At 46.1% G+C, this 15,389-nt stretch overlaps 1 protein-coding gene across 1 annotated transcript; it reads left to right on the forward strand.

Annotated features, from left to right (window-relative positions):
• Positions 1 to 5,965: 5,965 nt before the first annotated feature.
• On the forward strand, positions 5,966 to 13,630 carry LOC135552457 (mucin-2-like; the record flags this gene model as incomplete). The annotated part of the gene is made up of 4 exons (XM_064984106.1): positions 5,966 to 6,556; positions 7,099 to 7,109; positions 10,273 to 10,283; positions 12,246 to 13,630. Coding segments are annotated over 4 exons (1,998 nt in total), but the record flags the coding sequence as incomplete, so codon positions are not given.
• Positions 13,631 to 15,389: the final 1,759 nt, after the last annotated feature.

The following is a 15,389-nucleotide window of genomic DNA, read 5'->3' on the forward strand; positions in this document are numbered from 1 at the left end:
TAGGACCCCTAGACACATGTTCACTCAGGTGACAGACCATGTAATGTAACTAGGACCCCTAGACACATGTTCACTCAGGTTACAGACCATGTAATGTAACTAGGACCCCGAGACACATATTCACTCAGGTTATAGACCATGTGACTAGGACTAGGACCCCTAGACACATGTTCACTCAGGTTACAGACCATGTAATGTAACTAGGACCCCTAGACACATGTTCACTCAGGTTACAGACCATGTAATGTAACTAGGACCCCTAGACACATGTTCATTCAGGTTACAGACCATGTGACTAGGACTAGGACCCCTAGACACATGTTCATTCAGGTTACAGACCATGTGACTAGGACTAGGACCCCTAGACACATGTTCATTCAGGTTATAGACCATGTAACTAGGACTAGGACCCCTAGACACATGTTCACTCAGGTTACAGACCATGTAATGTAACTAGGACCCCTAGACACATATTCACTCAGGTTACAGACCATGTAACTAGGACTAGGACCCCTAGACACATGTTCACTCAGGTTACAGACCATGTAATGTAACTAGGAGCCATAGACACATGTTCACTCAGGTTACAGACCATGTAATGTAACTAGGACCCCTAGACACATGTTCACTCAGGTTACAGACCATGTGACTAGGACCCCTAGACACATGTTCACTCAGGTTATAGACCATGTAACTAGGACTAGGACCCCTAGACACATGTTCACTCAGGTTACAGACCATGTAACTAGGACTAGGACCCCTAGACACATGTTCACTCAGGTGACAGACCATGTAACTAGGACTAGGACCCCTAGACACATGTTCACTCAGGTTACAGACCATGTAACTAGGACCCCTAGACACATGTTCACTCAGGTGACAGACCATGTAACTAGGACCCCTAGACACATGTTCACTCAGGTTACAGACCATGTAACTAGGACTAGGTCCCCTAGACACATGTTCACTCAGGTTATAGACCATGTAACTAGGACTAGGACCCCTAGACACATGTTCACTCAGGTTACAGACCATGTAACTAGGACTAGGACCCCTAGACACATGTTCACTCAGGTTACAGACCATGTAACTAGGACCCCTAGACACATGTTCACTCAGGTTACAGACCATGTAACTAGGACTAGGTCCCCTAGACACATGTTCACTCAGGTTACAGACCATGTAACTAGGACTAGGTCCCCTAGACACATGTTCACTCAGGTTACAGACCATGTAACTAGGACTAGGACCCCTAGACACATGTTCACTCAGGTTACAGAACGTTTTAAATTTTTAAATTTAAAAAAATAATTTTAATTTAATTTTACCTATATTTAACCAGGCAAGTCAGTTAAGAACAAATTCTTATTTTCAATGACGGCCTGGGAACAGATTTGTACCTTGTCAGCTTGGGGGTTTGAACTTGCAACCTTCCGATTACTAGTCCAACGCTCTAACCACTAGGCTACCCTGCCGTAATGTAACTAGGAGCCCTAGACACATGTTCACTCAGGTTACAGACCATGTAACTAGGACTAGGACCCCTAGACACATGTTCACTCAGGTTACAGACCATGTAACTAGGACTAGGACCCCTAGACACATGTTCACTCAGGTTATAGACCATGTGACTAGGACCCCTAGACACATGTTCACTCAGGTTATAGACCATGTAACTAGGACCCCTAGACACATGTTCACTCAGGTTACAGACCATGTAACTAGGACTAGGACCCCTAGACACATGTTCACTCAGGTTATAGACCATGTGACTAGGACTAGGACCCCTAGACACATGTTCACTCAGGTTATAGACCATGTAACTAGGACCCCTAGACACATGTTCACTCAGGTTACAGACCATGTAACTAGGACTAGGACCCCTAGACACATGTTCACTCAGGTTACAGACCATGTAACTAGGACTAGGACCCCTAGACACATGTTCACTCAGGTGACAGATCATGTAACTAGGACCCCTAGACACATGTTCACTCAGGTGACAGATCATGTAACTAGGACCCCTAGACACATTCACTCAGGTTACAGACCATGTAACTAGGACTAGGACCCCTAGACACATGTTCACTCAGGTTACAGACCATGTGACTAGGACCCCTAGACACATGTTCACTCAGGTTACAGACCATGTAACTAGGACTAGGACCCCTAGACACATGTTCACTCAGGTTACAGAACGTTTTAAATTTTTAAATTTAAAAAAATAATTTTAATTTAATTTTACCTATATTTAACCAGGCAAGTCAGTTAAGAACAAATTCTTATTTTCAATGACGGCCTGGGAACAGATTTGTACCTTGTCAGCTTGGGGGTTTGAACTTGCAACCTTCCGATTACTAGTCCAACGCTCTAACCACTAGGCTACCCTGCCGTAATGTAACTAGGAGCCCTAGACACATGTTCACTCAGGTTACAGACCATGTAACTAGGACTAGGACCCCTAGACACATGTTCACTCAGGTTACAGACCATGTAATGTAACTAGGACCCTTAGACACATGTTCACTCAGGTTACAGACCATGTAACTAGGACTAGGACCCCTAGACACATGTTCACTCAGGTGACAGACCATGTAATGTAACTAGGAGCCCTAGACACATGTTCACTCAGGTTATAGACCATGTAACTAGGACTAGGACCCCGAGACACATGTTCACTCAGGTTACAGATCATGTAACTAGGACTAGGACCCCTAGACACATGTTCACTCAGGTTACAGATCATGTAACTAGGACCCCTAGACACATGTTCACTCAGGTGACAGATCATGTAACTAGGACTAGGACCCCTAGACACATGTTCACTCAGGTGACAGACCATGAAACTAGGACTAGGACCCCTAGACACATGTTCACTCAGGTGACAGACCATGTAATGTAACTAGGAGCCCTAGACACATGTTCACTCAGGTAATAGACCATGTGACTAGGACTAGGACCCCGAGACACATGTTCACTCAGGTTACAGATCATGTAACTAGGACTAGGACCCCTAGACACATGTTCACTCAGGTCACAGATCATGTAACTAGGACCCCTAGACACATGTTCACTCAGGTGACAGATCATGTAACTAGGACTAGGACCCCTAGACACATGTTCACTCAGGTGACAGACCATGAAACTAGGACTAGGACCCCTAGACACATGTTCACTCAGGTTACAGACCATGTGACTAGGACTAGGACCCCTAGACACATGTTCACTCAGGTTACAGACCATGTAACTAGGACTAGGAGCCCAAGACAAAGCGAGTGCCACCGTATCCGTCGGGTAATGCTATTCAGTAACATCTTACTTACAGCAGGGCACTACTGCTCCTTGCCTCGCTACATCCTCCTAGCTGTTAACTGTGTGTGTGTGTGTATGTGTATGTATGTACGCATGCCTCCTGGTGATATCCTGGCACCTCTGGGTGACAGAAGGGACACACACACACACACACACCTCGAGAGGAACTCGCCGCAGGTGTTGGGCAAACCCCGACCGAGCTAGCGTCAATGAGAAATCCCGGCTGCCGCCGTAACTATGGCAACGGCAAGTCTCGACGGCAGCCAGGCCATAGTGCCTTCTCTGCAATCAACCATACACACACACACAATCATGTTTTACAAAGTCGCCCACACACCAGCCATCACACATAGATACTGTATAAAGAGGGGGAGGAGAGAGAGACAGACCACTACAACGAGAGTTAGCTGCTAGTGTAGGTTATGTGTGAAAGCCAATGGCATGAATAGGAGAGGTCAGGGGTCAATCAGAGTGTAATTAGTACCAATGGGCATAAGCGAGGAAAACACTAGTCTACATTATATCTACTGATAGTATCAGTTAGTGGGATGTAAACATTAATGTATTCAGGCTAACCCACCTCTACCGCCACCACTACTACCACCAACACCACCAGTACTATCACCACCACCACCACTACTACTACTATCTCCAAACCTCTACTATTATCACCACCACCACTACTACCATCACCACCACTACTACTATCACCATGACCACCACCACCACCACTACTATCTCCACCACCTCTACTATTATCACCAACACCAGTACTACCACCACCACTACTACCACCACCATCATCACTACTACTACCACCACCACAAATACTACTATCACCATCACCACCACCACTACTACCACCACCACTACCACCACCACTACCACCACCACAAATACTACTATCACCATCACCACTACTATCATCACCACTTCTACTACCACCACTACTATCATCATCACCACTACTACTACCATCACCATCACTACCACCACCACTACTACCACCACCACCACCACTACTACTATCACCACCACCACTACTACAATCATCACCACCACTACTATCATCACCACCACTACTATCATCACCACCACTACCACTACCACTACTATCACCACCACCACTACTATCACCACCAACACTACTATCACCACCAACACTACTATCACCACCAACGCAACTATCACCACCACCACTGCTACTATCACCACCACCACTACTATCATCACCACCACTACTATCATCACCACCACTACCACTACTATAACCACCACTACCACCACCACTACTATCACCACCAACACTACTATCACCACCAACACTACTATCACCACCAACGCTACTATCACCACCACCACTGCTACTATCACCACCACCACTACTATCACCACCACCACTACTATCACCACCACCACTACTATCATCACCACCACTACTATCACCACCACTACTACTATCACCACTACTATGAGCACCATCACCACTACTATCACCACCACCACTACTATCATCACCACCACTACTATCACCACCACTACTACTATCACCACCACCACTACTACTATCACCACCACTACTACTACTATCACCACCACCACCACTACTACTATCACCACCACCACTACTATCACCACCACTACTACTATCACCACCACCACGACTACTATCACCACCACTACTACTATCACCACCACCACTACTACTATCACCACCACCACAACTACTACTACTATCACCACCACTAGTACTACTATCACCACCACCACTACTACTATCACCACCACTACTACTATCACCACCACCACTACTACTACTATCACCACCACCACTACTACTACTATCACCACCACCACTACTACTACTATCACCACCACCACTACTATCACCACCACTACTACTATCACCACCACTACTACTATCACCACCACCACTACTACTATCACCACCACTACTACTACTATCACCACTACTATGAGCACCATCACCACTACTATCACCACCACCACTACTATCATCACCACCACTACCACTACCACTACTATCACCACCAACACTACTATCACCACCACCACCACTACTACAATCACCACCACTACTATCACCACCACTACTACAATCATCACCACCATCACCACTACCACTACTATCACCACCACTACTCTCACCACCACCACTACTACTATCACCACCACCACTACTACTATCACCACCACCACTACTATCACAACCACCACTACTACTATCATCACCACCATCAACACTACCACAACTATCACCACCACCACCACTACTATCACCACCACCACCACTACTATCACCACCAACACTACTATCACCACCACTACTATCACCACCACTACTACTATCACCACCACTACTACTACTATCACCACCACCACCACTACTACTATCACCACCAATACTACTATCACCACCAACACTACTACTATCACCACCAACACTACTATCACCACCAACACTACTATCACCACCAACACTACTACTATCACCACCACCACAACTACTCTCACCACCACTACTACTATCACCACCACTACTACTACTATCACCACTACTACTACTATCACCACCACTACTACTATCACCACCACTACTGCTATTACCACCACTACTGCTATTACCACCACTACTACTACTACTATCACCACCACTACTACTACTACCACCACTACTACTACTATCACCACCACTACTACTACCACCACTACTACTATCACCACCACCACTACTACTATCACCACCACCACTACTACTACTACTATCACCACTACTACTACTATCACCACCACCACTGCTACTACTATCACCACCACCACTGCTACTACTATCACCACCACCACTACTACTATCACCACCACCACTACTAATACTATCACCACCACTACTACTATCACCACCACTACTACTATCACCACCACCACTACTACTACTATCACCACCACCACTACTATCACCACCACTACTACTATCACCACCACTACTACTATCACCACCACCACTACTACTATCACCACCACCACCACTACTACTATCACCACCACCACTACTATCACCACCACTACTACTATCACCACCACCACTACTACTATCACCACCACTACAACTACTACTACTATCACCACCACCACCACTAGTACTACTATCACCACCACCACTACTACTATCACCACCACCACTACTACTACTACTATCACCACCACCACTACTATCACCACCACCACTACTATCACCACCACTACTACTATCACCACCACCACTACTACTATCACCACCACTACTACTACTATCACCACCACCACCACTACTACTATCACCACCACTACTACTATCACCACCACTACTACTATCACCACCACCACTACTATCACCACCACCACTACTATCACCATCACCACCACTACTACTATCACCACCACTACTACTATCACCACCACCACTACTACTATCACCACCACTACTACTATCACCACCACCACTACTACTATCACCACCACTACTACTATCACCACCACTACTACTATCACCACCACTACTACTATCACCACCACCACCACCACTACTACTATCACCACCACTACTACTACTATCATCACCACTACTACTACTATCACAACCACCACCACTAGTACTACTATCACCACCACCACTACTACTACTATAACCACCACTACTTCTACTATCACCACCACCACTACTATCACCACCACTACTACTATCACCACCACCACTAGTACTACTATCACCACCACTACTACTATCAGCACCACCACTAGTATCACCACCACCACTACTATCATCACCACCATCACCACTACCACTACTCTCACCACCACCACTACTATCACCACCAACACCACTATCACCACCAACACTACTACTATCACCACCACTACTACTATCACCACCACCACTACTATCACCCCCACCACTACTACTATCACCACCACTACTACTATCACCACCACCACTACTACTACTATCACCACCACCACTACTATCACCACCACTACTACTACTATCACCACCACTACTACTATCACCACCACCACTACTACTATCACCACCACTACTACTACTATCACCACCACCACCACTACTACTATCACCACCACCACTACTATCACCACCACTACTACTATCACCACCACTACTACTATCACCACCACTACTACTACTATCACCACCACCACCACTACTACTACTATCACAAATACTACTACTATCACCACCACTACTACTATCACCACCACCACTACTACTATTATCACCACCACCACTACTATCACCACCACTACTACTACTATCACCACCACTACTACTATCACCACCACCACTACTACTATCACCACCACTACTACTACTATCACCACCACCACCACTACTACTATCACCACCACCACCACTACTACTATCACCACCACCACTACTATCACCACCACTACTACTATCACCACCACCACTACTACTATCACCACCACTACTACTACTATCACCACCACTACTACTATCACCACCACTACTACTATCACCACCACCACTACTACTATCACCACCACTACTACTATCACCACCACCACTACTACTATCACCACCACCACTACTATCACCACCACTACTACTATCACCACCACCACTACTACTATCACCACAACTACTACTACTATCACCACCACCACCACTAGTACTACTATCACCACCACCACTACTACTATCACCACCACTACTACTATCACCACCACTACTACTATCACCACCACCACTACTATCACCACCACCACTACTATCACCACCACCACTACTACTATCACCACCACTACTACTATCACCACCACCACTACTACTACTATCACCACCACCACTACTACTACTATCACCACCACCACTACTATCACCACCACTACTACTATCACCACCACTACTACTATCACCACCACCACTACTACTATCACCACCACTACTACTACTATCACCACTACTATGAGCACCATCACCACTACTATCACCACCACCACTACTATCATCACCACCACTACCACTACCACTACTATCACCACCACTACTATCACCACCACCACTACTATCACCACCAAAACTACTATCACCACCAACACTACTATCACCACCACCACCACTACTACAATCACCACCACTACTATCACCACCACTACTACAATCATCACCACCATCACCACTACCACTACTATCACCACCACTACTCTCACCACCACCACTACTACTATCACCACCACCACTATCACCACCAACACTACTATCACAACCACCACTACTACTATCATCACCACCATCACCACTACCACAACTATCACCACCACCACCACTACTATCACCACCACCACCACCAACACTACTATCACCACCACTACTACTATCACCACCAATACTACTATCACCACCAACACTACTACTATCACCACCAACACTACTACTATCACCACCAACACTACTACTATCACCACCACCACAACTACTCTCACCACCACTATCACCACCACTACTACTACTATCACCACTACTACTACTATCACCACCACTACTACTATCACCACCACTACTACTATCACCACCACTACTGCTATTACCACCACTACTACTACTACTATCACCACCACTACTACTACTACCACCACCACTACTACTACCACCACTACTACTATCACCACCACCACTACTACTATCACCACCACCACTACTACTACTACTATCACCACTACTACTACTATCACCACCACCACTGCTACTACTATCACCACCACCACTGCTACTACAACCACCACCACTACTAATACTATCACCACCACTACTACTATCACCACCACTACTACTATCACCACCACCACTACTACTACTATCACCACCACCACTACTATCACCACCACTACTACTATCACCACCACTACTACTATCACCACCACCACTACTACTATCACCACCACTACTACTACTATCACCACCACCACCACTACTACTATCACCACTACCACTACTATCACCACCACTACTACTATCACCACCACTACTACTACCACCACTACTACTATCACCACCACTACTACTATCACCACCACCACAACTACTACTACTATCACCACCAACACCACTAGTACTACTATCACCACCACCACTACTACTATCACCACCACTACTACTATCACCACCACCACTACTACTACTATCACCACCACCACTACTATCACCACCACTACTACTATCACCACCACCACTACTACTATCACCACCACTACTACTACTATCACCACCACCACCACCACTACTATCACCACCACTACTACTATCACCACCACTACTACTATCACCACTACTACTATCACCACCACTACTACTATCACCACCACCACTACTACTATCACCACCACCACAACTACTACTACTATCACCACCACCACCACTAGTACTACTATCACCACCACCACTACTACTATCACCACCACTACTACTATCACCACCACTACTACTATCACCACCACCACTACTATCACCATCACCACCACTACTACTATCACCACCACCACTACTATCACCACCACTACTACTATCACCACCACTACTACTATCACCACCACCACTACTACTATCTCACCACCACTACTACTATCACCACCACCACTACTACTATCACCACCACTACTACTATCACCACCACCACTACTACTAATCACCACCACTACTACTATCACCACCACTACTACTATCACCACCACCACCACCACTACTACTATCACCACCACTACTACTACTATCATCACCACTACTACTACTATCACAACCACCACTACTAGTACTACTATCACCACCACCACTACTACTACTATAACCACCACTACTTCTACTATCACCACCACCACTACTATCACCACCACCACTAGTACTACTATCACCACCACTACTACTATCAGCACCACCACTAGTATCACCACCAACACTACTATCACCACCAACACTACTACTATCACCACCACCACAACTACTCTCACCACCACTACTACTACTATCACCACTACTACTACTATCACCACCACTACTACTATCACCACCACTACTACTATCACCACCACTACTGCTATCACCACCACTACTACTACTACTATCACCACCACTACTACTACTACCACCACCACTACTACTACCACCACTACTACTATCACCACCACCACTACTACTATCACCACCACCACTACTACTACTACTATCACCACTACTACTACTATCACCACCACCACTGCTACTACTATCACCACCACCACTGCTACTACAACCACCACCACTACTAATACTATCACCACCACTACTACTATCACCACCACTACTACTATCACCACCACCACTACTACTACTATCACCACCACCACTACTATCACCACCACTACTACTATCACCACCACCACTACTAGTATCACCACCACTACTACTACTATCACCACCACCACCACTACTACTATCACCACCACCACTACTATCACCACCACTACTACTATCACCACCACCACTACTACTATCACCACCACTACTACTATCACCACCACCACAACTACTACTACTATCACCACCACCACCACTAGTACTACTATCACCACCACCACTACTACTATCACCACCACCACTACTACTACTATCACCACCACCACTACTATCACCACCACCACTACTATCACCACCACTACTACTATCACCACCACCACTACTACTATCACCACCACTACTACTACTATCACCACCACCACCACTACTACTCTCACCACCACCACCACTACTACTATCACCACCACCACTACTATCACCACCACTACTACTATCACCACCACCACTACTACTATCACCACCACTACTACTACTATCACCACCACCACCACTACTACTATCACCACCACTACTACTATCACCACCACCACTACTACTATCACCACCACTACTACTAACACCACCACCACTACTACTATCACCACCACCACTACTACTATCACCATCACTACCACCACTACTATCACCACCACCACCACTAGTACTACTATCACCACCACCACTACTACTATCACCACCACTACTACTATCACCATCACCACCACTACTACTATCACCACCACCACTACTATCACCATCACCACCACTACTACTATCACCACCACCACTACTATCACCACCACCACTACTATCACCACCACCACTACTACTATCAACCACCACTACTACTATCACCACCACCACTACTCACTACTATCACCACCACCACTACTACTACTATCACCACCACTACTATCACCACCACCACTACTATCACCACCACTACTACTATCACCACCACACTACTACTATCACCACCACCACTACTACTATCACCACCACTACTACTACCATCACCACTACTATGACCACCACCACCACTACTATCACCACCACCACTACTATCATCACCACCACTACTACTATCACCACTATCACCACCACTACTATCACCACCACCACTACTATCACCACCAACTACTACTATCACCACCAACACTACTATCACCACCACCACCACTACTATCATCACCACCACTACTATCACCACCACCACTACAATCATCACCACTATCACCACCACTACTACTACTATCACCACCACTACTACTCACCACCACCACTACTACTATCACCACCACCACTATCACCACCAACACTACTATCACAACCACCACTACTACTATCATCACCACCATCACCACTACCACAACTATCACCACCACCACCACTACTATCACCACCACCACCAACACTACTATCACCACCACTACTACTATCACCACCAATACTACTATCACCACCAACACTACTACTATCACCACCAACACTACTACTATCACCACCAACACTACTATCACCACCAACACTACTATCACCACCAACACTACTACTATCACCACCACCACAACTACTCTCACCACCACTATCACCACCACTACTACTACTATCACCACTACTACTACTATCACCACCACTACTACTATCACCACCACTACTACTATCACCACCACTACTGCTATTACCACCACTACTACTACTACTATCACCACCACTACTACTACTACCACCACCACTACTACTACCACCACTACTACTATCACCACCACCACTACTACTATCACCACCACCACTACTACTACTACTATCACCACTACTACTACTATCACCACCACCACTGCTACTACTATCACCACCACCACTGCTACTACAACCACCACCACTACTAATACTATCACCACCACTACTACTATCACCACCACTACTACTATCACCACCACCACTACTACTACTATCACCACCACCACTACTATCACCACCACTACTACTATCACCACCACTACTACTATCACCACCACCACTACTACTATCACCACCACTACTACTACTATCACCACCACCACCACTACTACTATCACCACCACTACTACTATCACCACCACTACTACTATCACCACCACCACTACTACTACCACCACTACTACTATCACCACCACTACTACTATCACCACCACCACAACTACTACTACTATCACCACCACCACCACTAGTACTACTATCACCACCACCACTACTACTATCACCACCACTACTACTATCACCACCACCACTACTACTACTATCACCACCACCACTACTATCACCACCACCACTACTATCACCACCACTACTACTATCACCACCACCACTACTACTATCACCACCACTACTACTACTATCACCACCACCACCACCACTACTATCACCACCACTACTACTATCACCACCACCACTACTATCACCACCACCACTACTACTATCACCACCACTACTACTATCACCACCACCACTACTACTATCACCACCACCACAACTACTACTACTATCACCACCACCACCACTAGTACTACTATCACCACCACCACTACTACTATCACCACCACTACTACTATCACCACCACCACTACTATCACCATCACCACCACTACTACTATCACCACCACCACTACTATCACCACCACTACTACTATCACCACCACCACTACTACTATCACCACCACTACTACTATCACCACCACCACTACTACTATCACCACCACTACTACTATCACCACCACTACTACTATCACCACCACCACCACCACTACTACTATCACCACCACTACTACTACTATCATCACCACTACTACTACTATCACAACCACCACCACTAGTACTACTATCACCACCACCACTACTACTACTATAACCACCACTACTTCTACTATCACCACCACCACTACTATCACCACCACCACTAGTACTACTATCACCACCACTACTACTATCAGCACCACCACTAGTATCACCACCAACACTACTATCACCACCAACACTACTACTATCACCACCACCACAACTACTCTCACCACCACTATCACCACCACTACTACTACTATCACCACTACTACTACTATCACCACCACTACTACTATCACCACCACTACTACTATCACCACCACTACTGCTATCACCACCACTACTACTACTACTATCACCACCACTACTACTACTACCACCACCACTACTACTACCACCACTACTACTATCACCACCACCACTACTACTATCACCACCACCACTACTACTACTACTATCACCACTACTACTACTATCACCACCACCACTGCTACTACTATCACCACCACCACTGCTACTACAACCACCACCACTACTAATACTATCACCACCACTACTACTATCACCACCACTACTACTATCACCACCACCACTACTACTACTATCACCACCACCACTACTATCACCACCACCACTACTACTATCACCACCACTACTACTACTATCACCACCACTACTACTACTATCACCACCACCACCACTACTACTATCACCACCACTACTACTATCACCACCACTACTATCACCACCACCACCACTACTACTATCACCACCACCACTACTACTATCACCATCACCACCACTACTACTATCACCACCACCACTACTATCACCACCACTACTACTATCACCACCACCACTACTACTATCACCACCACTACTACTATCACCACCACCACTACTACTATCACCACCACTACTACTATCACCACCACTATTACTATCACCACCACCACTACTATCACCTCCAACATAACTATCACCACTAACACTACTATCACCACCACTACTACTAATATCAGCACCACCACGACCACTACTACTATCACCACCACTACAAAAACCATCACCACCACTAGGACTACTATCACCACCACCACCAATTCTATCACCACCACTACTACTATCACCACTACTACTATCACCACTACTACTATCACCACCACCACTACTTCCATCACCACCACTACTACTACTATCACCACCACAACCACTACTACTACCACCACCACTACTACTACTACCACCACGACTACTATCAGCACCATCACTACCACCACTACTATCACCACCACGACTACTATCAGCACCATCACTACCACCACTACTATCACCACCACGACTACTATCAGCACCATCACTACCACCACTACTATCACCACCACTACCACTACTATCACCACCACTACTATCACCACCACCACTACTATCACCACCAACACTACTATCACCACCAACACTACTATCACCACCACCACCACTACTACAATCACCACCACTACTATCACCACCACTACTACAATCATCACCACCATCACCATCACCACCACTACTATCACCACCACTACTCTCACCACCACCACTACTACTATCACCACCACCACTATCACCACCAACACTACTATCACAACCACCACTACTACTATCATCACCACCATCACCACTACCACAACTATCACCACCACCACCACTACTATCACCACCACCACCAACACTACTATCACCACCACTACTACTATCACCACCACTATCACCACTACTATCACCACCAATACTACACCACTACTACTACTATCACCACCAACTATACTACTATCACCACCAACACTACTATACCACCACTACTATCACCACCAAC

Source organism: Oncorhynchus masou, chromosome 2 (assembly GCF_036934945.1).
Source record: "Oncorhynchus masou masou isolate Uvic2021 chromosome 2, UVic_Omas_1.1, whole genome shotgun sequence".
NCBI lineage: Eukaryota > Metazoa > Chordata > Actinopteri > Salmoniformes > Salmonidae > Oncorhynchus > Oncorhynchus masou.